The 24,814-nt window shown below is 55.8% G+C and overlaps 1 protein-coding gene across 1 annotated transcript; it reads left to right on the top strand.

Moving 5' to 3' along the window:
- The first annotated feature begins 351 nt into the window (after positions 1-351).
- On the top strand, positions 352-23,838 carry SH2D3C (SH2 domain containing 3C). The gene is made up of 11 exons (XM_016211010.2): positions 352-490; positions 7,290-7,329; positions 14,108-14,236; positions 15,347-15,801; positions 17,109-17,233; positions 18,392-18,927; positions 20,119-20,234; positions 20,637-20,808; positions 21,618-21,729; positions 22,094-22,300; positions 23,231-23,838. The coding sequence occupies exons 1-11, from the start codon at positions 447-449 to the stop codon at positions 23,404-23,406; spliced, it is 2,112 nt and encodes a 703-aa protein (XP_016066496.1). The 5' UTR covers positions 352-446; the 3' UTR covers positions 23,407-23,838.
- The last annotated feature ends 976 nt before the right edge of the window (positions 23,839-24,814 follow it).

Below are 24,814 nucleotides of genomic sequence, written 5' to 3'. Positions count from 1 at the left end.
GATTGCACCTCGGGGAGGGGCGTTCCGAGGCAACCCAAAGTCGGCGACCTAGGCCTGGAGTGCGAGGGGGCGGGACGGGCGGGGGGGCGGGGCGGGGTCTTTCCCCGCGGCGCGGCGGACTCTAGGGGAGGCTGGGGCCGGAGCGGGGCGGGGCGAGGCCGGGGGCGTGTGCCAGGGGGCGTGGCTTTCCCGGCCCGGGACCCTGACTGATGGGGGAGGGGGCGGAGTGAGACGGGGGCGGGGCGGAGGGGCGGGGCCGGGGGGTGTCCTTCCCAGCCCGCGGCGCAGCGCCCGGCCGGGCGCGGGGGCGTGTCCAGGGCGTGGTCTACAGCTCAGGCTCCGCCCCCGGACTCCTGCTCTGGGCACCGCAGCACCGTGGCCTGAGAAAGGAGCGAGCCCTTGGGCTGAGGAGGTCCTGAGGCTGCGGGCGGTGACCGCGGGCAACCATGACCGCAGTGGGCCGAAGGTGCCCCGCACTGGGACCCAGAGGGTGAGTGAGGGAGCTGGGCCCGGGGAGGGCCGACGGGGACCATAGTGTCTGAGGGAGGAAATCCGTGCCCCTGGGGCAACTGAGAAACCGGTGGTGGTTTAGCATCAGGGACTTCTGGTGTAACTCCGTCCCCTTCTGTCCCGACACAATTTGGGCATTTATTCTTCACAACGGTCCCAGGAGAGAGCCACTATTATCATTCCCATTTTATAGATGAGGAAAGAGAGGTTTATTATGCCCAATTTGACACAGTAGCAAAGATCAGAACTAGGGTTTAACTCCACCTCCCTGTCCAGTGCCCTTAAAGGTTGGGCAACCCATTCCTCTCCAGCAGGGTCGGGGCCTCGGAGGAAGATGCCCAGTCTAGGACCCAGCCTTCCTCCCCTGAGGGCAGGAGCCCTGGTGGTCCTGGCAGTGCCTCTGACATCAAGCATGGCCTAAAGTTGTCAGAAGAACAGAGACTCTCCCCCATCGTCTAAGCATCTGGAGTGTCCAGGAGTCCTGGGGGGGGGGGGGGGAGCAGGTCAGATTGAGCCCCCTCCTGGTGTCCTGAGACCCAGCGTCCCCTGCTGCCTTTCAGCCAAGTATGAGACCAGGAATTGTTGAACGCTCCCAGGAGCCCCTGCGCCCGGCCCTGTACTCTGGAGTCAGGAGAGCTGCTTTGCCTGTGTGATCTCAGGCTTGCCCTGCCCTACTCTGGGCCTCAATCTCCCCAGCAGCCCAGATGGGCCTGGGATAGCTTCTGAGGATCCATCCAGCTTGGGGAGGAAGGCATTAGAGAATCACCACTGAGCAAGATTGGGGGCCTCCTTCCCACAGGGGGTTCCCAGGGAGTGTTTGTAGTGGTTGCTCAGGGAGCAGCCTAAGCTTGTTGTCCCTCCCCTGCCCCCTGGGAGGCAGGGTGCACCTGGAGCAGAAGGAAGGAAGGGGAAGAGGTGAGGCTGCAGGAGTTTCCTGGTGCCCAGTTCCCTGTTGAGATCATGGGGATGCGGAGGAAGGAGGGAGGAGGGGCCAACAACACAGGGAATGAAGGGCCTTTGGCTCCCAGAAAAGAGAGTGTCAGCCTAGCCTGCCCCCACCCCCCAGCACCCTCTGCAGGGAAATAACCCATCCAGAGACCCCTGACACCCTTTGCCTCTCAGTCCATGTTAAGGAGGAGGAAGCAGAGGCCCAGAGAGGGAAGGGAGGCTCCCAACAACCCCCCACCCATACCCAGGCAGGAATCATCAGGCCAGGGCACCACCAGAGGTGATTGAGATCTGGCTCATTACCCGCCAGGCCCTGCCTGGAACTCCTGATGGGCACTGTCTAGCACATGGGCCCCGTGCGTGCGTGCGTGTGTGTGTGTGTGTGTGTGTGTGTGTGTGAGCCTCTACTTGCTGCATTTTGTCAGTGAGGATACTGAGGTTCAGAGAGGGGAGGGGACTTTCCTGGGGCTGCAGAGGATTAAGTGTCAGAGCCTAGATTTGACCCCAGATCTGACCCATTCCCAAGCCCAAGCTGTTGACCACAAGGCCACATTTCACCTCCTACCATTATTTCAAATGACTTTTCATAACCCCCTGGAGAGAGGTATTAGGAGCCAGTTTTAGAGATGAGGATACTGAAGTTTTATAAAGTTAACAATGTACATGAGAACACACAGCTAAATGAGTTGGAATTTCAGTCATTTTAATATTTGCTGAGATGTAACTATGCCCTAGACACCATCCTAGGCCCTGAGGAGACAGCAGTGAGCACCACACACAAAACCCTCTCCTCCCTGTCCCCGGAGCCCCCATCCTAGGGCGGGGAAGACGGAGGATTAACAAGATAAGGAGTTATGCAGTCAGACAAGGGACACGCTACAAAGAAAGTTTTAAATCAAGTAAGGGAATTGGTCTTGGGGGGAGTGGCTAGTGGTGGCAACTTGGGAAGGCTGGGGGGAGTCTCTGAGGGAGTGAGGTTTGAACAAAGAAGATGAGGCAATGGTCCCTCTTGCTATCAGGGGAAGAGTGCACCAGGCCCAGGGAACAGCATGTCCGAAGGTCCCCAGGTGGGAACGTCCTTGGCATATTTGAGAACAAGGTGGGGAGGCTGGAGGGGAGGAGTGGTAGGAGGCAGGCCAGGGAGGAAATGGGTTCAGATCACGTAAGGCCGGCAGGCCCGGCAAGGACCTGGCTGTGACGCCGAGCGGCCATTGCTGGCCTTGGGCGGAGGAGGGCCCCACTTTGACTTGGGTTTTACGAGGCCGGATCCTTTGAGGAGAATTTGAATGCAGTTCTACTCATTTTAAAGTGTCTCACCCAAGTGTCCTTTTCTCCCACCCAGAGACCCAGACCCTTCCCTCCCCTCTCCTAGGGCTGTTCAGGAGGAAACTGAGACTTGGAGAAGGTGGTACCCCACAGGGGAGCTGAGGGCACCCCGTGTTGCCCGTGCCCCTGCCCTGATGCCAGACATTGAGAACAGGACACAACCCCCCCCCCTTTTCTTTCTGGAATGTTGATTCTGGTCCAAGAATTCCCAGTGCTCCCCAGAGTCCCACGACCCTCTCGGCCCGCAGAGTGACGTCAGCCGCTGGGCATCTGGTAGTGATTACCCACTGGGGGAGGGGCCGTGGTGGGCCCAGCCTGCTCAGCCTCCTCGGGCTCAGGGCGGCTGGTCCTTGTCTTCCGAAGGGGCCCAGCTGCTCCTGGCTCTCATTTCCTGTAGAGACTTTCTCACAGTCCTGGAGACCCCCGGATGCCTCAGGCTGTGGGAACTGCTGGTTCAGGGAAGATGGACTGCCCCTGCCCCCAGCTGGGGCCACATCCCCCCAAACCCTCAGGGGACCCTGCTTGCAGAATGCGGGACCTATGTGGGGTGAGCGCTGGGAGGGAACAGGGGTTGGATGTATCAGCAGCTCAGAGACCCACTGACTGAGCATCCTTGAACTCCCTTCCCCTCTCTGAGCCTCAGTTTCCCGTCTATAAGTTGGGGACAATAACAGCATCTGCTTCACAGTGTTGTTGTGAGGACTGGATGAGATGTGACAGACAGAAGGCCACAGGCAGAGGGCAGAGCTGCCCATGGGGGACAGAATGGGGTGGGGGACAGAATGGCAGTCTCCCCCCACTGCCCTTCTCCAGCATCCCGGGAGAGCCATCCCCTTGCCTCTGGGCCAGGATGGACGTCCTGAAGGTGAAACTCAGCTTTAAACCTGCTTTGGGGAAATAAAAGATAACGAGCTTTAATTACTGCTCATTAATCCAATTAACTAAGCTAATATAGGCAATAAATGGTATCAGTGATCAGAACAAATCAGTTAATACAGGCAATTAAAAGGGGGTTGTTATTTAAATAATTAATGCAGCTGATTAATGGGACTGATTTAGCTCACTTGTCACTATTATTTATTAATTGATTTCACCACTAATATTAGAGGGGAATGTGCCTTTTAAGTCCATAAAATAAGAAATAAGTTAATTAATTAATGGAGCTGAGCATTTAGAAATGAAGCTTAGATTCCTGGTTCACTCATTACAACAGGAGGGAGAATGTTCTAGAAATCTCCAAGCAAACTGAGATCTGAAGTCTAAGTAGCAGTTACTCTGGCCCTAAGGAAAAGAGGGAACAGCATATACAAAGGCCCTGAGGCTGGAGAGAGCAGCACTTGTTGGAGGGTGAGTGAGCAGCCAAAGTGCAAGGAAGAGGGGAGGGATAGCTGGAGAGGCCAGTCACAGCGCTGAACCACTGTGAGGACTAGACTTTATCCTTAGAGTTTCAGGGGCCACTGTGACATTCATTCATTCGAAAAAATCTTTATGGGGTGCCTGGCACTGCTATAGGCAGATCTCAGTCCCTATCCTTGTGGAGCTGAGGGTAGTGAGAAGAGACACTCAGCGCTTGAGATGGGGTACGAGGTAAGTCACATGAAGTGCTACGGGGAAGAACTGAGCAGGGCAGGGAGGTGGGGAGCCCTGAGAAGGTCACACTTGCAGGTGGGTCGCCAGGGAAGGCCTCACTGAGAAGGGAGCATTTTAGTAAAGACCTGAAGGTGGGAAGGGGGAGCTCTATGGATATCTGGAGGGAAAGTATCCCAGAAGAGGGAACAGAAAGTGCAAAGGCCCTGAGGTGGGGATGAAAGCCAGCAAGAAGCCCAGCTTGGCTGGAGCAGTGTGGTCAGACTCAGGGTGGGAGAGGTGGTGAGGCTGTGGATGCTGTCATGAGAACTTTGGCTCTTACTCTGAGTGAAACTGGAGACCACGCCTACGGGTTGGAGCAGAGAAAGGCCATGATCTGACTTTATTTCAATGAGACTGTTTGGGCTGCTGAGATAACAAGCCACAGCGGCACAGATGGAGGCCGGTGACAAGGTAGTGGCCATAGTCTGGACAAGTGATGGCGGTGGGTGTAAGCAGACAGGCCATCTTATGTCTTGGAAATCCTGGAGTGTTGTAGAGGGGTGGGGGCAGGCGATGGGGGTTGAGTGCAGCCCAGGCCCTCAGCTTCCCAGACCTCTGCCCTGAGCACCCCCAATGGCCCCTGCCACCCTGTCCCACCTGATCCCTTGTGCAGCCACCCTTCCCCAAGGCTCGGCCCCCGCCCAAGCCTGAGGGGAAGTGGACGGGAAGCTGGAGGAAATGCTGGGGTGATCCCAGTGTCCTGAGCAATCTGTTCCCAGCAGTGGAAGGATTTCCGGGCTTGAATGGCCGGAAACACTGGAATGGGATGCCTCACCCGGGAAGAGAGGGGAGGCGAGCAGAACGGGGGTCCCCCATCAATGGATAGAGAGAACCCCAGAGGCTGTGGAAGCCTGCTGTGGCTGGGCTGCAGCCTGAGGGACTAGAGTTAGAAGAAGGACTTTACAGGAGGAAAGGGTAGCAACAGAGACTCTAGAATGTCACCACAAAGGGGGTGCAGGACTGCTGCTCAGCGAGCAGCAATTCTGCCCTGGGAATACATACCTTAACCACAACTTTGTTTTTAAGCTCAGCTTTTTTGTTTTGTTTTGTTTTAAATTTATTTTGTTAAATGCACTACATTTAAATTTGAATATTGTATGTGAAGAAGCAGCCCCCAGTGTTCAACCTTTGTCCCTATTTTGCAGCTGGAAATAGATGCTGAGGCCCGTGTTAGCCAGAGAACCAGGGCCCTCCTGACAGAATTCACAGTGGTAGTGATTAACATTAGTATTCATGCATTCCTTTAAGCAATAAATATTCCTTGAGCTCCTACTAGGTGGCAGGCACTGTGCTGGGGGCCAGGTCTCCACAATGAAAAAAAAAGTTCAGGTCTCAGGTAACTGACAGTCAACGGATAAGTGGCAAGTGATTATTTCCTGTAGGGATTGATGCTGTTAGAAAAATAAAGCAGCGTAGAAGGAACAGCAAATGCAAAGGCCCTGTGGCAACAATGAGCTTGACAAGGAGGCCAACGTGGCTGGGGCAGGATGAGGGTCAGAATGAGTGAGAGATGCATGGAAGTGCTAGGCAAGGTGGGCGGGGGGGCAGAACCAGGCCACACAGGGCCCTGAAGGTTGGGGAGCATATTACCTGGTTTATGCCTATTTTGGGGGCATAATAATGGCGCTCTACTCTCACAAGGGAAAGTGTTCTGGTTTTGATGATAACTGAGGTGGCCAGCCATCTGCAGACCATGGAGAAGGGTTTAGATTATGTTCTTTGGGAGATGGGAGGGTGGGGGGTGGTGTGCCCACCTGATCTGCTTAGGCTTTCACCTTAGTGCTGTCTAGTGGTGGGGTGGACGCTGACCAAGGAGAGTGAGAGCAAGCCAGGGGGAAGGCTGCTGTGTGCTCTGGGAGGGCGCCGAGGGTGGCCCAGGTGGCACAGAGTTGACAATGGAGAGAAGTGGTCAGGGTCTATTTTGAAGGGAGACCTGCGGGATTTCCTGATGGACTGGGTGTGGAGTGTGAGTGAGAGAGGAGCACAGACGGCCGTAGGTTCTTGGCTAAACAAAGCAACAAGAATGAAACTGATATTAACTGAAATGGGAAGTGGGTGTGGGGAGCAGGGGCGTGGTGCAGGGGGGCCCAACAGTTCTGCTTTGGGTGTGACATGTTCCAGGTGACGTCAGACATCCAAGAGGAGATGCTAAGGAGACAGTGGGTGTATGAGTCTGGTGCTGAAGGGGCAGGTCCGGGTCGTGTCAGAGGAGGGATGTCATAGAAGGTCAAGGACTGGGGGAAAGGACTCACGGTGCCCTCATGGGGAAGGATGATATTTGTTTGGCACCCAGGAGAAAGCAACCCTGGCCTCTGGCCCCTTCAGGCCCCATCCTGGCCACCCTGAAGGCAGAGGGGATCAATCCCACAGCATCTGTCACCAGCAGGGGCACCACAGTGTGCTAGGCAGCTGCTGAGTGGGTCTCTGCACTAGGGAAGAGTGCAGAGCCGGAGGAGAAGAGGCTGGGCCGGGGCCTCCAACTATTCGAGTCAGAGAGGGGTGGAGGGAGAGCCCAGGGGAGCCCAGAGTCCTGCAGCGGGGTGAAGACAATGACCCATGACCCAGGAAACAGGCCTTCGTGTTAATCAGCTTCTTGAGTCCTCACAACAACCTGTTGAGGCAGAGGCTGTCATTGTCCCCTATTAACAGATAGGAAACCCAGGCTCAGAGAAGTGCAGGGAGCTGCCCAGGGTCCCACAGCTGGAGATGGGCCAGCAGACGTCAGCGGTGCTCTCAACTACAGTGTCCCTCCTGCCTTCAGGAGGAGCCTTCTGGAGAGCTGATGGCCAGGTGCTGGCACCAGGCAGGCGAGCAGAGGCTGGCATCTGGGGAGCCAGGCAGAGCTGGGGACATTCACCTCTCTTCTTTCCTTCCAGGGCTGCTGGAGAGCCCGAGGCTGGTGGGGACTACGTGAAGGTAAGAGGGGCTGGGCAGGGGACACTGGTGGGCTCAGAGCATGTTCTGTGAAGGGCAAATCATTTTCTGAGCCTTGTTAGGAGCCAGATCTCACTGTCTGTTCCCAGGAGGAAAGGGCTAAGGGTCGGGGTAGCTCTGGGGGTCTGGTTTCACTCCCAGCATCTTCATCCCATGACTGCCATCATCCTCTCCTGGCCCCATGGGCAGGACACCCCGATGCTTGTTATCAGCAGACCCCACCCCCTGCCAGCTGGACAGCGCCCCAGGGGTGTCTCTATGCAAAGACCTCCATACTCTCTAATCCCACCCAGTCTCTGAGCCGGCTCGGGTGCTGGGAGGTGGGAGCAGGAAACCATGACTCAATTCTTTATCACAGACATTTATCACAAGCTTAATTTGTCCTGGGTACTGGGAATGACAAAAATGCCGTTTTGAAATGATGATACAACAGTAATTCGACATAAGATTTTGAGAGCCTGTCTGTGCAGAGCTCTGTGCTGGCTGCTGGCGCCGGAAGGGAGCCGGTTTTGAGCTCTTTGCGTGAATGAGGTCTTTGGCTTCTTCCCTCATCACTGGGCAGTGAAGGCCTTCCTGTGCCCACTTACAGATGGGAAACTTGAGGCCCAGAGAAGTGCAGTTACTTGCTCACAGCCACACAGCTACTATGGAGGGGGTGGGGGGGATTGCCATCTAAGTTTACCTGATGCCAAGACCAAGACCATGGACAAAGCCCTTAGCCTTACACCTCCAGGAGCACCCACCCTCTGCTCAGGCCTCTGCCAAGTGCAGAACCCACAGCAGAGGGCAAAGAGTGCCAGGTCTTGTGTTCAAAGGGCTCCTGTCCATGTGGGGACCAGAGCAGAACCACACAATGGTTCAGGATTGTATTTTTTAATCCAGCAGATCCTAATTTTAGTCCCAGATCTGCCACTTATTGCGACACAACTGGGTGTGTGTATATGAGTTCTCTGAGCCTCAGTGTTTACTTGTGTGAAATGGGATAACACTTCCAACCCAGAGTTGCTATGGGCTCAATGAGCCCAGAGGGAGCTGGACCTGGAACAGAGCAGGATGGCCTGGCTCCTGACCCCAGGAACATTTATTCCATCACCTGAGATGTTGCCTGTAAAGTTCTGTGTAAGTGACTAGTAACGAGGCATATGGGGAGTGCTCAGATTGCTGTTCCCCCACCATCACCAGAAGGCTCATGTAAGAAGCAATGGAGCTCTAGAAGTAGGGGATGACTTTCAGATCAGGAGCTGAGAGGGGGAGATCAAGGAAGGCCTTCTGGAGGAGGAGACATTGAATCCAAGCCATTGCAGTAGACCAGGAGCATTCACTAACATCCCCTCCCCAAATGAAAAGCTGGAAAAGAGAGAAAGATAAACAGATATGGGTGGCAAAGTGGTCCAGGCAAAGGCAAGAGTGTGGACAAGGTCAGAGAGCAAGCTGGGGAAGCCCAGGAAGCGCAGCTCGGGGCTGCAGCAAGTTGAGCAGGAGCTGTTCCTAACCTGCGCCCTGGCCGCTCATCCATAGGGCAACAGAAGCCACAGGGAGAACCAGCGCAGAGCCAGCTCGTAGAGGATGGGGGCATATTTCAGCGCCCCACAAGTCCTGGCCTGGCAAACTAATGAGGTCCCACCCCTGTCACTGATGGTAGTGAGATCCCCGTGAGGATTATTAGCTCTGTTTTTCCTTTAGTTTATGGTGCTAAAAACGTAATTAAAAATGTTATAAAAGAAATGATACCTGCTCACTGAAATGTATTAAACCGTCTCCTGGGAGGATGAAGCCAAAGGAATGTCCGTTTCAGCTTCAAACCTCAGCCAAGGGTGGAATCAATAGTTTCCAGAAGCTCATTCCTGCCCTGAGGCTCCCCGCTCCCAGGCCTCCAGGATTCTCAGACCATGAAGTGAATACTTTCATTCTATAGCAAGAATTCTAAAGTCCCAAGACCATAAAATTCCAAGCTCCAAGCTTAGAGCATCAGACTTATTTACAGGAAACAATCAAATGCAACCGAGGTCCCGGAGAGGTGGGCCTGAGGTCACCTGCCTGAGGTCACACAGCCTGTCAAAAGGATGTGAGCCCCTAGCCTGCCTGACAGTCAGCAGTGACTCCCTTTGCATCGAAATGCCTACGATTCTAGCACAAAAAGGTCCAGATTGGGACACTAAGCTTGAAAATAATAGCATGTATTTACTGAGTACTTTAGGCCTGGCAACTTACATGCATCAGCTCAGGCGAATGCTCACGAGGTTCTGCGAGGTCAGCACAGGTATGCTTTGCAGATGAACACATCTGGGCTCCAAGAGAAGGGGCTGGTGGGATGGAAGTGGGGACACCGCTGGCTGAACCCAGGTTGGTGCCCTAACCATTGGGACTACTGGCTCTCTGCACCCCCAGGGGCTGTCAGTCGAACATCCTGCGATTCTCAGCAGAGTCCTTGATTCCAAATCAGAGATGAGAAATCCTGGGCTCAGGGAGATTTTCTGAGGCCACAAAGGATTTGGTTAAAGGCATACAGGAATTTTTCCAGCTTTAGATAGGATTTAATTCAAAGTCTCAGCCTGCTCTGGGTCAGTGAGGGGTGCAGCGAGTGGGGAGGCAGGATTCTCCTCGCCGGCCGAGGGGTCCCCACCCCACCCCACCTTCCCCGCGATGGCCCCTTGGCAGGTCCTCTGTTTCGCATCCCGTATTGCAGGCAGCCTGGGCGCGCGGGCTGGAGCGCGTGGGGGCGGGGGGCGAGGGGCGAGGGGCGGGCGGAGGGAGGAACAATGGCCCCCTCCCCTCCCCTGGGCCACCGGAGGGTGGGGTCTCCCCGCCCCGCCTCCCTGCTCCTCCCCCGACCAGGCGATGAGGTAATCGCGCCGCCGAGAGGCACGCTCCGCCGGTGCCCAGCCCGGTCGGTCCCGCGCCCCTGCCCCGCCGGCCGCCGCCCCCCGCGCGGCCCGGGCCCCGGGGTCGGCCCACCATGACCGAGCGCTGCAGCCTGTGGAGCGCCCTGTCGGCCGCTGCCTGCTGCTTCTACCGCGGCTCCTTCGTGCAGGTGCAGGTGAGGGGGCGGCTCGGCCCCTGCCGGGCGCTCGGGGCTGGGACCCGCGGCCGCTCCGTCCTGGCCCCGGAGCCGCAGCGCCGAGGCGCCGCGCAGGGTCTGGCCGGCCAGGGGTCGCGGGCTGCGGGAGGGGCGGGGTCGCCCCAGCCTCACCTCTGGGAGCCCGGGGCACCTCGAGGTGAGGGTCCAGCTGCCACTCCCGGGGCTCAGGACTAAGGGCTGCCATTCTGGTCCTGCCTCCTCCGCAGGAGGGAGCTGAGCTGGGCACTGGGCGTCAGGAGACGGGGTCCCCGGCGTCCTGCCGGTCCTCCAGAGAGCACTCTGGTCCCTGACGCTGACCTGGGCAGCTTGGCTCCCCATTGTACCGGGGCGCTGGGCTGGGGTCAGAAGGCGCTGTGAGGGCGGGAAGGTGGGAGGATGCTGCGGGTGCGCGGAGCCGGGGCGAGAGCGCCTGCCACCCGCCTGCCCTCTGGGTGGGCTGGGGCGTGCTTGGGGCATGGGTCTCGCAGCCCAGCTGGCCGGGCAGTGCGGGACGCCGCCGCGGCGGTGAAAGGGTTAAACGGAAGGGGGTGGAGGGGTGGAGGGGAGGACCCGGACCCCGCCTCTCTGCGGAGCATCATCTGGGGATGGCTTTGCTTGGGGTTAGGAAACTAGAGGAACGAGAGGGTCTTGTTGGGCGCCGGCCGGCGGGAAGGGGGTTAAGGCCCTGACCCGGGGTCTCCGTGCTTTCGCCTCGCGCGTCCCTGGGGGCCGCCGGGCGCATCACCTCCGCGCTCCGCTGCGCTCACACTCGCTCCGAGCCTCCTGCGTGACGGCCGCGGCGAGCGCAGCGTCCCCGCCCCGGCCAATCAGGCGCGCGCAGGCCGGGCGGTGAGATCATCTCTAGCCAATAGCAGTGCGGGGAGCTCCGAGATGCTGCATTCGCGCCCCAGCGCTCCCCCTCCTGGGAGCTGGGGACCCCCGGGGCGAGGGTGAGGTGGACATAGGGGCCCTAAGGTGCGCTACCTTCCGGGGTGTCGAATACCAAGCTGGTCCCCCAGATCTCCCAGATTATGGCTGGAAAAGTGGAGCCCAGCCTTCCAGCCCCCATTTACTGATGAGGCTTCCCCGGGCCCAGAGAGGGAAAGTGATTGACTCAAGGTCACACAGTGGCAGGCAGAGTCCTGGGGCCAGGTTCTTTACCGCCCAGCCCCCTCCCCTTCTTTGCCCCATGTTCCTCTTGCTCCAGCTGTCTTACTGGGGCAAGTTCTCATTTGCACGCTCTTTGTCAAGGAGAAGGACCCCAAAAGGCCCGTGTTCTCTTCCCTCCTCAGGGCGTGGTGTGGCATAAGGAGAGAGGCCAGGGGCCCTGAAGAACAGACACCCCCTTGGAGAAGTGCAGGTTTCGAGAAAGCTCAACCTCCTGGGCAGCCCTGGGCCTCTCTGCCCTTCCCAGTTACCACTGTCTACCCTGGGCAGAGCATGTGCGAGTCTTCATTCCCCAGCCCCGGCCCCAGCCCCGAGCACCTGTACAAATCACCCACCTCACCATCTGTCCCCAGAGCCTTACAGACTCCTCAGAGCCCAAGCTTCCATGAGTCCATCGCCAACTGCTCTTGCCCCAGCCTTGCCCACCTCAGAGAGGACCTCATTGTCCTCCCGGGATCTCTGCCTGGAGTCTCCTCTGACCTCTCTGCCCTCTTCCTCCACACCTGATCAATGGCTCCCTAAATTCCCTTCCCCTAATTCCCATCCCCATGCCCCACCCCGCCCTGCCATTGCCTGGAAAACACTAGACGACTCTCCACACAGCAATTCGAACCTGCTCCAACACTTTAAAAACCTTCTGTGGTTCTGCTGTGGCCTCTGGGTAAACCCCAGCTCCCCAAGGCAGCCTCACGGCCCTACTACATCTCTGCCTGTGCCACCCTGACCCCTTTGATGTTTCTTACCATCTGCCACTCCCAGCCCCAGGGCCTTGGCTCTGCGTGAAGGGTCTTGACTTTGCCACTTTTTTCCTAGAAGCTCTTCCCTGCCCATCTGCCCGCCTGACTGTTCCCACCCTGATGTTTTGCCAGTCCCTCTTCAGGCCTCAAAGAAATGTCACCTCTTCAGGGCCACCACTCTCTGACTAGATGAGGAGGGACACTTTCACCTGCTCCCAGCATTCTCTCTGCATCTCTGAATGTTCAGGAAACCTGGAGTTGCTTGTCAGGGTCTACGTGGCTCTCCCAGGGCAGGGGCCACCTGTCCTGATGACTTTGGGGCCTCAGCCCCTGGCATAAGGACATGCCCCAGAATGGGGGCTTAATCAGTGTTGGAACAATGGATTCAGAGATTCTAGACATCTCTGAAGCTGAGAATCTGGGTGTCTTGAGAACAGTGTAGATTAAGGTAAACTGAGGCAGTATGGGAGCAGAAGGATAAAAAGTGGAGCTGCAGACTTCAGCCCTGAGGTCTGTGGAAGGTATGAGGAGGCAGAGTGGACTGAAGGAGCCTTAAACCCTGGTGAGTGGAGGGTCCTGGGGAGATACTGTCACCTGGGCTGAAGCCAGGCCCTTTAGTGCCACTTTCATCTGACCTGCCATCTGGCCAGTTCTGGGCTGGTTCTGTCTGTCCTGGAGCAGTCATCACTGGGGCCTGGAGTTCGGAGAGGAAGCAATGTCACATGTCCTCACAGTGACAAGGACGTCTGTAGGCTAGCCACAGTACTCTGGAGTATTGTCTCTTTTCATCTTTGCAACTCGATGAGGCAGGTTCTATCATCACACCTATTTTACAGAGGAAAAAAAGGAGGCCCAGAGAACTCACATGGCGCAGCCAGGATTGGGCTGGGCTCTGTGGTAGGGGTGCACCTGACAGCAGGGGTTCCCCTCCCATTTCCCGTAGGCCTCCAACCCCAGGCCACAGCTACCAGGAAACCAGGAATCTCCCCCACTTGGGGCAGGTGGAAGGAGGCAATCTTGGGCATTAGCTCCAGCCAGTGATCTTGGGCTTCCCTGCTGGGCTGCGGTTTCCCCATCTGGCAAGGATTGCTTAAGGTGGCAAGGAGGAAAGGGCCTTGGGAACCCTAGGACAACGCAGATGTTTGTGTCGGGCCTCTGCTTCCCCGTTCGCAGCTGCCTCTTTTCCATTCTACTGTGATTCCCCGTCCCAGAGTGTTTCCCTGCGCATCCAGCCCTGCTTTTGTCCGTGCCTTTGCCAGGGTTCCTGCTGCCTTACCTCCCAGATGTACCCTCCCAAAGCTCCTCTCTCCCGCACTTCAAGATCAGTTGGTGTCCTTGGTGCACAATGAGTGTTTTACTCTCATCATCTTTTCCAGAAAGCCTCCCTGGACCGCTCCACCTCGCCTAGACTTCACCTTCTCCATTCCAAAAGCTTAGCGGCTGTTTGCCGCTGTCCAGCACTGTGGTGCTGACCACAGTCTACTCAAAGGCTCCTGTGGCTTTTCCTCTCCTCTTAGACTAGGAGCTTCCTTGAGGACAGAGCCTAGGTTATTTATTGCCTCGCCTACTTACCTGTGGCACACAGCGCAGGGCATGCAACACAGCAGGCACAGTTTGGTGGAACTGAGATTTCTTTACTTCTCCCAGGTTAGGGACTCCTGGGTGAGGACCTTGTTGGCACCTGTGCCTAAGTGTTCCCAGAGTCCCAAGCTAGAAAGAGTTCACCCGGTGTAGGATTGAGAGGGAAGGAGAAATGGGGCTTTTGATTGGTTGCCAATTCTTACTGTCTCCCACCCAGTTTTCCAAGGAGAAGTACATCCTGGACTCATCGCCTGAGAAGCTGCACAAGGAGTTGGAGGAAGAACTGAAACTCAGCAGTACAGATCTCCGCAGCCACGCCTGGTACCATGGCCGCATCCCCCGTGAGGTGAGCGGGCCCTGAGCTGGGGCCTCAGCTCTAGACCCTTCCACCCACCACTCAGCCAGCCCCAGCCCAGAGAGGCTCTGACCTCTTGGTTGGAGGGTTCAATCACAGTGGACTACTGGGATGGGATGTAGCTGTGCCATCTGCTGACTGCACAACCTTGAACAAGTCACTTGACCTCTCTGAGCCCAAGTTTCTTCATCTATAACATGGAGGGTAATAATTGTACCTACCTCAGAGGGCTGTTGTGAGAATTAAATGAAATCATGCAGATAAAGTGCTTAACATGATGTCTGACATGCAGTGAGCACAATGAACATTGTCCTTTGCTGTTATTATTATTACTTGTTTTTTAATGTTTTGTTATAGGGTCTGTACATCAGCCTCCTGTGTGTTTGGTTAGTGAGTATCAGTCCTTAGGCTACTCAGTTTTGGCAAAGTTAAGCTTCCAGGCCAAGGCTCAGACTTGGGCTGATAGTCACCTGTTTCCTCTTTCATTCATACTGTAAATCTTTGTCAAGTATCAACTCTGTCATCCGTGTCCTGGACTCCAAGGATGCAGAGAGGAAATAGGAGGGCAGGTGACCCAGGGTAGGGGCTGACAGGCAGGCAGACAGCCAAAGCCCAGCGGGAGACGTGCAAGAATGAAGTGCTAGGAACGTGGGTGAGCCTTGAGGAGGGACACTGAGGAGAGGGGCCATTGTGAGATGGATAGGAGTTCACCAGGTGGGCAGGGTGGGTAGGATGCTCCAGGCAGAGAAAGCAGATTGAGGGCACCCAGAGACAGGCCAGAGTGCTGGCTGTCTGGAGGAACAAGGATTGAGAATTCATTCTGCCCAATGTGAGCCCTGAGAAGGAGTAGGACTGAGGCTTGAGTTTCAGACCATGGTGACCCCAGTTCCCCAGCCCCTGTGTTCCTGTGACTTCCATTCCAGGGTCTTATGGTCTGCCATTCCTGAGCCTCTGGGCCCCCCTCTGCATCTGGGTCATGGTGTCCCCCCTCCCAAGCTTCAGATATCTCTGTTCCCGTGTCCCCATGACCCCAGGTCGGGCCCTCCCCTGCCCCTGCTCTACCAGGCCTGACCCTCCCCTGCCTGACCATCCACCCCGCAGGTGTCGGAGACCCTGGTGCAGCGCAACGGGGACTTCCTCATCCGGGACTCGCTCACCAGCCTGGGCGACTATGTGCTCACGTGCCGCTGGCGCAACCAGGCCTTGCACTTCAAGATCAACAAGGTGGTGGTGAAGGCGGGCGAGAGCTACACCCACATCCAGTACCTGTTCGAGCAGGAGAGCTTCGACCACGTGCCCGCCCTGGTGCGGTACCACGTGGGCAGCCGCAAGGCGGTGTCGGAGCAGAGCGGCGCCGTCATCTACTGCCCCGTGAACCGCACCTTCCCGCTGCGCTACCTGGAGGCCTGCTACGGCCTGGGCCCCGGCAGCGGCAAGGCTGCCAGCCCCGCCAGCCCCTCGGGCCCCAAGGGCAGCCACATGAAGCGCCGCAGCGTGACCATGACCGACGGGCTCACCGCCGACAAGGTCACGCGCAGCGATGGCTGCCCCACCAGGTAAGCAAAGGCCCTAATTCTGCCTCAGTCTCCCCATTCCTCAAGTGCGAGTGTCAGTAATGACGGTGCTGGTGAGAAAGGGGAGGCCCAGGCACACTGAACTGGGGAGAAATGACTGCCCTGGAGCCTTAGTGGGCAGGAAGCAGGAGGAGGGTCAGGCTGTACTGTGAGGCTGCACAGGGTTTGCGAGCAGTCGGACCCAGGTCACAGCCCCAGCTCTGCTATGATTCGCTTGGCCCTGATACTGCTCCTCACACCTCCCTGTTCCTGCCTATAAAGGGCCCTCGCTCAGATAGCCCCCTCTGGCCCAGGGAGAGCCTGGACCCTGTCCTGTCCTAGGCAGGGGGCCTGGCCCCTGCTGCAGGTGTGCCCCTCCCCACCCCACCCAGCCAGGCTAAGGCAGGCATCAGAGTGGAGGCTTCACTGGGTGCAAACCACCACACAGGGAATGGAGGTTCTCAGCAACATCTTGATGACACACAGTTGCCTCTTGGCTGGGTGAGACCAGGCCCTGATCCTAGGAGAAACCACAGCAGCAAATCATTCCCAAGGCCCCCTGTGCACCTGGCCGGGTGCTGAGTGCTCTCCATGCCCAATATCGTCACCTCAACTCCCAGGTCCCCTGGCTGGTGCTCCTGTCCATACCCCCACTTTACAGATGAGGAAATAAGTCTAGAAAGGGGAAGCCGCTCACTAGAGAGTGGTAAGACTGAGATTCATACACAGATCTGCAAATCCAAAGTCAATGCCCCTAATTTCTATGGCTTCCCTGGCTGTTTGCAAAGAGACTGGCTGTTCTGTGCCACTAACACTTGGATAGGTCTCATCTCCCTGGGCCTGGGCTGGGTGCTGTCAGCCAAGGAATTGATGGTTGAATACCCTGCGGACAGCAGCCACTTGGCTTGTGGTTTGGAACCAGTGATGGTAATGGTGCCAAGATCCACAGGCCATGTGTGCCCAGGCATCCGAAGCGTAGTGTGGGAGCAGTGAGAGGGGCCAGATTGGTAGGCCTGACTCCCTTGGGTTTCTCACCCTTCTCGCTGGTCCCCTCCCCAGACAGTTCTCCAAGTTGGGGGCAAGGTTCCCAGAAAGAAAGCATTTGTGAAGGTTGTGGACCGCATAAGCCCTTCTTTCTCTGGGCTTCAGTTTTTATACCTGTTCATTGGGAGGTTGGGCTTGATAATCTCCAAGCCTTTTCTGCCTCTGAAGTTCAGCAGTTCTAGGATGGAAGCAGAGGTGGGCGTCCTAAGGCTGGCTGAGGACCCGCACCTCTGGGCTCTCTACTCACGAAGGTGTCTGCTCCACAGCACATCACTGCCCCACCCCCGGGAATCCATCCGCAACTGTGCCCTCAGCATGGACCAGATTCCAGACCTGCACTCGCCTATGTCCCCCATCTCCGAGAACCCCAGCTCCCCTGCCTACAGTACCGGTACGACCAACAGAGGGGATAGGGACAAGTGGGGGGATCTGGTGGCAATGGTTATACGTGTGTGCACATGCTTTTGATGAATTCTGTTACTGTGTGTGACTGTGTGTGTTTCTATCTCTTTCCTGAGAGCAAAGCCCTGCAAGAATTTACGCTAAAAACCTGCTAGCAGAACTATTGGTGTTGACATACAAACATATCCACAGCTTGCTCATTGCAGTGACTTATTGAGTCCCTATTAGGTATGAGGCACTGTGCATAAAGTAACTTCCAGTGCTTTCCAGTAGTTTCCAAAAGGCCGTATTGCATGCTGTCCATGTGATGGGCAGAGTGTGCAAACAGCGGAGCTGCCCGGGAGGAACCTTCTCTGGGAATGTGGCTGTTTATATAGGTCATCACAAATCCATCACTGAACATGGGCCACCAGCTTTGTCATAACTACACCCCTTCAAAACAACACCCTTGAGTGGAAAAGTTAAAATTCCTTGCCAGAAATGATCAATTGGACAATTTCTAAGCAACATTGTGTACTCAAGTCCCAGGAGCCAGGTTTTAAATCCCAGCTTCCCCATTTGCTGGCTGGGTGACCTTGGACAGATCAGTTCACTTCTCTGAGTCTCAGTTTTCTCATCTATAGAATAAGGGTCCTAAAAGTACTTCACAGGATATTGAGAAGGTTAAAAGGACTAATGTGCTAAGAAGGATCTCACAGGCAGTAAGAACTCAGTTAACATCACCTCTAATTTTGGGTGATGGTTTTACTGTTGTTGACCAGTGTATCTCCAGCATATCGCCAGCTCCTGGCACATGTGAACTCGCTAAATCATTATTACTAATTCACTGAGAAATAATTCCATGTGGCACAATGAGCTCCAGCAAGTGCTTAGCTTCCCTAAGTGGCTGAAAGCTCCTCCACGTAGTTCCGTGGTTTCCCGAGGCTGCAGCATCTTAGGTGGGAATGTTCAGACTCCTGGGGGGCCAGTGATTTCAGAGTCTGGCTGAGGGCTGTTCAGTTTGCTGGAGTCTGCTGGGCCTGGCCTGGGTGTGGTGAAGCAAGAACATCACCTCTAAGGTGGATGGAGCCTATCCTTTGGGAAGGGGCGGGGAACCTCATTGGGTGGGAGCCATGGTAACCAGTCCTTTCCCTCTACCTCCCTGCAGTGACCCGTGTTCATGCCGTCCCTGCAGCACCCTCAGCCACAGTGCTGCCCGCCTCCCCTGTCACCCGTCGCTCCAGTGAACCCCAGCTGTGTCCTGGAAGTGTCCCAAAGCCCCCTAGCGAGCTAGACAAGGGCCCTAATGCCAGCCCCTCCCACACCCTCTGCAAAGCCTCCCCATCACCATCGCTCAGCAGCTACAGCGACCCGGACTCTGGCCATTACTGCCAGCTCCAGCCTCCTGTCCGTGGCGGCCGCGAGTGGGCGGCAGCTGAGGCCTCCAGCCGGCAGGCCAAGAGCTACGGAGAGAGGCTAAAGGAACCACAAGAAAATGGAGCCCCTGAGGGGGACTGGGGCAAGGCCTTCACAGTCCCCCTCATAGAAGCCACCTCTTCCTTCAACCTGGCCACGTTCCAATCCCTCCTGATCCCCAAGGACAACCGGCCCCTGGAGGTGGGCCTCCTGCGCAAGGTCAAGGAGCTGCTGGCAGAGGTGGACGCCCGGACGTTGGCTCAGCATGTCACCAAGGTTGACTGCCTGGTAGGTGCTGGGTGCACACTGGGACCGGGGCAGTACCCCTGTGCCCTGGCTTTAAGACAGGGATCAAGGTGTTGAGGAGCTGGCCCTTAAATTCCCCAAATATAGCCTGTGGGCCTGGATTCCGGCTACACAGTTGTCCTTTACTTGCTGTGTGACTCTGGGATGATCACTTGGCCTCTCTAGGCCTCCATTTTCTCCTTTTAAAAGGGCAAAAATTTGCCCTGGCCCATGTGGCTCAGTTGGTTGGGCGTCGTTTCGTGCACCGTGGGTTTGCTGGTTTGATTCCAGTTGGGGCACATGCCAGGGTTTCAGGCTCGCTCCCTGGTGGGGAGGGCGGGTGAAGGAGGCAGCTGATTGATGGTTTGGTCTCGCATTGATGTTTCTCTCTCTCCCTGGCTCTCCCTTCAAAAAAAAATCAATAGAAGTGCTAAAATATAGATAAAGAAATAAATTTATAGAGGCTTAAAAAAAAAAAAAGCAAAAAGCAAAATATTCTTGCTTCCTCCAGATGTCAGTTTGGCACTGGAACTGGGCAGTCCTGAAACCCAATGGTGTCTGACTTCCTGGGGCACTTTTTGAGTCTGGTGAAAGTCAGGGACTGGTCCAGGGAATGTAAAAGACCCAAATGCCCGCCCCCACCCCCCCTGGTGGACAAAATAAGCAAAACGCATTACCTGGGCACATAAATTGTCAAAACCGAGGTGTTTGCTTTGAATGAATCTTTGCCCAACTAAGGATCCCAACTCTCTCTGCACCTCAGTTTCTCCCTCTGAAGTTTGGAGGGCACTGACTACTTGGCTGCATTGGTCTCCAAGCTCAGGAAGCAAGAACAGAGAGTGCAGAGATGTTGTTCCGTGAAGGGAGCAGCCCTGGGTTCTAGGTTCAGTGACATTGGACAAGCCCTTTCTCTCCTTGGGATTCAGGTTTGCCTTCTGGAATAAGGTAGTCCTGGTCCTTAACTGTAACTGAATATTTAACATGTCAGACGCCTCTGGGCATTTTCCCACTTATCCCTCATTTTGCAGGGGGGGAAAGTGAGGCTCATTTGCTCCATGGCAGAGTTAGCAGTAGAGCTGGAATTCAAATGTGGCCTCCCAGCCGGGCTGCCCTCCTAGATAAAGCTTTCTGACTCCCAGATGGCTTGGGCCAGCCAAGACAGGAAATTAATCAGCCCTCTGGGCGTCCTTGCAGGTTGCTAGGATACTGGGCGTTACCAAGGAGATGCAGACCCTAATGGGAGTCCGCTGGGGCATGGAGCTGCTCACCCTCCCCCATGGCCGGCAGCTACGACTAGACCTGCTGGAAAGGTGAGGCACACCCCGAGCCCCGAGACTCTGTCTTTCTGCTTTGGCCAGTTGGCCAATCACAGTCTCTCAGCCCGGCTCCCTGCGTTCTGGCCACGCCCCCTATCCGTGGACCAATTCCAACTTGTCATTATCCAGCTCCAAGCAATTCTGGTTTCCCGAGGACTGAGGCCCTTAGGGACTCACCTATGCATGCTCTTGACCAATCACAGTCCACGAATCTTGACCACCAGCCCATCGGCACTGTGACCCTGCCCATGCCCCCCAATCGCATTGACTCTGCCACCTCCAAGTTAGAGCTCGGTGCCCTCCAGCCCCTGGGTGCCCAACCCCAGGTAGTGGCTGGACCGCTGCCAGCCACCCTGGGTCCTTGGCGGCACCCCTGTGACCCGGCCTCCCGGGCAGGTTCCACACCATGTCCATCATGCTCGCCGTGGACATCCTGGGCTGCACTGGCTCTGCCGAGGAGCGGGCCGCGCTTCTGCACAAGACCATCCAGCTGGCCGCAGAGCTTCGGGGGACCATGGGCAACATGTTCAGCTTCGCTGCAGTCATGAGTGCCCTGGACATGGCCCAGGTACTGAGGGGCCCTCCAGGGCGGGTCCGGTAGACTGCCTCGGAGAGCCCTGGGATGCCTTCCTTTGCGATGGCTGTGTATTGATTCGGGAGGAGCTTTGTGACTTTCTCGGTTGCATTTTGAAAGGGCACCTGGAAGAGCTGAGTTCTCTGAGTGCTAACCTGTTCCGAGACCGTCCTTTTCCCTTTCTGGGCCTCAGTTTTCCCACCTGAAAAATGAACAAGGTGCATTATAGGAGTATAAAGAATAGATGTAAAATGGCTACCATTTAATGAGCACTTAACTGGATGCTAGGTGCTCATGCTACACTAAGTACTTTACAAGCACCGATTCCTCAAAACAATCTCATGAGGTAAATGCCTTTATTGTCCCCGTTTTACTTATGGAGAAATTGAGGCAGAGCAGTACTTGCCTAAGGCCACACAGTCAGAGGCTGATAAAGCTGGCATTCGAACCAGGTCTGTCTAATTTCAGAGCCCGGACCTCATGCACACTACACTTCCTCTCCTATGCCTAGTAAATAGTAACAACTGGGTCCTAAAGGCAGTGGTTCAGCTCCCAGCTCTGCCACTTATTTTTGGAATGACCCTGGGCAAGCCATTCCCCTCTCTGAGCCGTAGTTCCCTCATCTGCAAAATGGGTTGTTGCAAGGGCTTCATGAGGACTTGTGAAAAGACGTCAATTAGCACCATCCCTGATACGAGAATGGTGACCATAATAATTATTACCCCACATCTGGGTGTCCACTGTGGCCTGTGGCCCTTGCAGGCCCCTTTCCTGGCTGTCCTCTCACAGTCTGGTCTCCCCAGATTGCCCGGCTGGAGCAGACGTGGATGACCCTGCGGCAGCGACACACGGAGGGTGCCATCCTCTATGAGAAGAAGCTCAAGCCGTTTCTCAAGAGCCTCAATGAGGGCAAAGGTACCTCCCCCGTGTTGCTGTGTGACCTTGCCCAGGTTTCCACCCTCTCTGGGCCAGTGGAGACTTTCCTGTTGTGATTGACAGTGAGAGCTTGGCTGAGCTCCGTGCGGGCTAGTCTCGCACTCACTGCACCCGGCAACTGTGAGCCACGGCCAGGCTCTGCTGCTGGAGCCAGGCCAAGGGTGCAGTAGATTTAGTTGAGGGAGCCTGAAAGGAAAGGTCTGTCCAGCAGTCAGGAGCCCTGGGGCCTTTCTGGGACCTCAGGCAGGCCCCACTCCTTCCTCTCCCGCGTCTGAGTTTGGAGACCCCAGCGGGTAACGGGGCCCACCGGGTCTCTAAGTGCCCGCCGCCTCCCTCCCTGCAGAGGGCCCGCCGCTGAGCAACACCACGTTCCCGCACGTCCTGCCGCTCATCACTCTGCTGGAGTGTGACGGGGCCCCGGCCGAGGGCCCCGAGCCCTGGGGCAGCACGGAGCACGGCGTGGAGGTGGTGCTGGCCCACCTGGAGGCTGCCCGAACGGTGGCGCACCACGGAGGCCTGTACCACACCAACGCCGAGGTCAAGCTGCAGGGTGAGTCGCTGCCCCCAGGCCTGGGCCTCCCTCTCCCCTTCTGGTCAAACACTCCTCCCGCTTTCTCCCCGCCTCCTCCTGCCCGTGTCTGTCTGTCTGTCTGTCTGTCTCTCTCTCCTTCTCTCTCCTCTTCTTCCTCACTCATCAGCTCAACAAGCAATTGGGAGTGGCGGGCACCCGGTAGACACCGCTGATTCAAAGAGCATCATAGCTGTGTGTCTTAGCTTCTCTGGGCCTCAGTTTCCTCATCTGTGAAGTGGGCATCCCAACAGGCCTACTTTATAAGGTTGTTTGCAAAGCTTTCGGCTGGGGACCTGGGGCGGAGACTGACCTGCCCAGCCTTCCAGGAGCTCGTAGTCTAGTCAAAAGGTAGAACCCTCTCTTGAAAGGAGCAGAGAGAAAAGTGGCTTCAGACAATCCATCTTTTACTGCTTACGGCATTATCTAAATAATAAAAGTTTGCTGTAGACAAATTGGAAATTAAAGCTGAGCAAGAACAAGGTAAAAAAAAAAGTCTCCCCCAGTGACTCTGAAGTGAATGCCTTGAGCATCTGGTGCCCGTCTTCCTGACCTTTTTCTTCAGAAAGAAAACATTGTTTTTGCATTGCTGTACAAAATGTATACATGCTTCTTAGGAAAAAATGTTGGAACTTACAGAAAAATACAAAAAGAAAAGAAAACACTCAAGCCCCCCAATTAGCATTAATATTCTATCTTCTAGTCATTTTTAAATGATATGTTGCAAATAGTAGGGCAAAGACTAGGCACGAAACTATGTGGCCATGTCCAGTAATAAACCTTGTTGATTCTCTGGCAGAACTGGGGGAGTGTCCCTTGGAGTGGGGCCCTGAGGGATGTGGTGGCTCCAGCGGGAGCCCCAGCCTCCCTAGCTGAATGGTGGCCCCCTAACCCCTGTGCCCTGCCCTGCAGGGTTCCATGCCCGGCCTGAGCTCCTGGAGGTGTTCAGCACTGAGTTCCAGATGCGCCTCCTCTGGGGCAGCCAGGGCGCCAGCAGCAGCCAGGCCCGGCGCTACGAGAAGTTTGACAAGGTCCTCACCGCCCTGTCCCACAAACTGGAGCCTGCCGTCCGCTCCAGCGAGCTGTGACCCCCAGGGACCCTTCCCCTCTGCAGCTGCGGGCAGCATCCGGGACAGAGGGGCACAGACGTTTCCCCAGAGCACCCCAGGGACACTGTGATCAGCCCAAGAATGTTCTGGACTCAACACCAAGATCTCCCTTGCGCCTCCAGGGTTCCGTGTGGACTCTGGGCTCCGTCCCACCTGCTACACGCTCACCAAGTCCCCCTTCGGGAAGAACCAGAAGCTCTGTCCCTCCCTCCAGCTTCTGCCTCTCCCCTTCCTGCCGAGGTGCCCTGTGTCTGAGCCATGGGGGCTCCTCGCGCCTCCTCACCCTTCCCGGGCATCTGCTCCCCGCCGACACCAAGGCCTCCATCTGGTTGTAAATAGTCTTTCTGTTCTGTAAATAGATGTACAGAAGCAACGCTCTTTCTTTCATATAATAAACTTTTATGACTCTTTTTTCTGTCTCTCAGGAGGCCCTGGGGTGGAAGGAAGCATCTTTTCTCAGGTGAAAGGGGAAAAAATTCATTTAACAAGTATTTATTTAGCACCTGGGACATTCTAGATTGTTACTGCCAATACTAAACCCCAGGCCCTGTCCTGGCGGAGCTCAGAGCCAGTAGGGGAGATAAACGGCCAATTCCAACCAGTGGGAGAAGTACTGACCTGCCCCACTCCTACTCCATGCCCTGGCCCTGGGAAGCCACAGCAAAGGTTCCCACAAACACACAACCAAGGACCCCAGATGTTTGGGGGTGGAAGGGCTTTCTGAAATCTAGGATTCTACCTCTTCTCTGGGAAACCAAGAACTGTGACCTGGGTCACAGCAGCAGAATGAGGAAGGCTGGGACCTGGGTGTCCTGACTGGAGTCCTCTCTCCTCAAACAGTGGGAAGTACTCATTTCTTTTCAGGCTTTGAAACGGGGCCCCAGAAGTCACGTGTGTGTGTGAGTGTGTGTGAGTGTGTGTGTGTAGGGTGGGGCAGAGAATCTTTGAAAAGGGACATGAACACAGCTGTCTTGATTCCAGGCCAGGCTGGAAGCCTGGGGAGCCCATTCACTGAATTTGAAGCATCTGGGTCCTTTCCCTTCCGAATCCTTTGACTGAGAGAGGCTGGCTAACACAGTGCATTAGATTTTTGGTGGCAGCCAGACTTGGGTTCAGTTTTATTGTTTACTAGCTAAATAACCTTGGATATGAGGCTTAACCTCTTGGGTCCCAATTTCTACCTTAATAAAATGGGGACAATAACAGAATCAATCTCTTAGGATAGCTGTTGAAGCATTTAGCGCGTGGTAGCTGCTGGGTAAGGAACCACTGTTTTATACATAATGGATTGTCAATGGTGATTTATTGATTACTTTGAGCCTAAACACTTTATGTGCCTGTAACTCGTTGAAATATCACCATGTTTCTGTGTGACAGGTACTCTTAC

Source organism: Miniopterus natalensis, chromosome 12, assembly GCF_054644295.1.
Source record: "Miniopterus natalensis isolate mMinNat1 chromosome 12, mMinNat1.hap1, whole genome shotgun sequence".
NCBI lineage: Eukaryota > Metazoa > Chordata > Mammalia > Chiroptera > Miniopteridae > Miniopterus > Miniopterus natalensis.
Note: the sequence above shows the minus strand (reverse complement) of the source record. Positions and strands in the feature narration are given on the sequence as shown.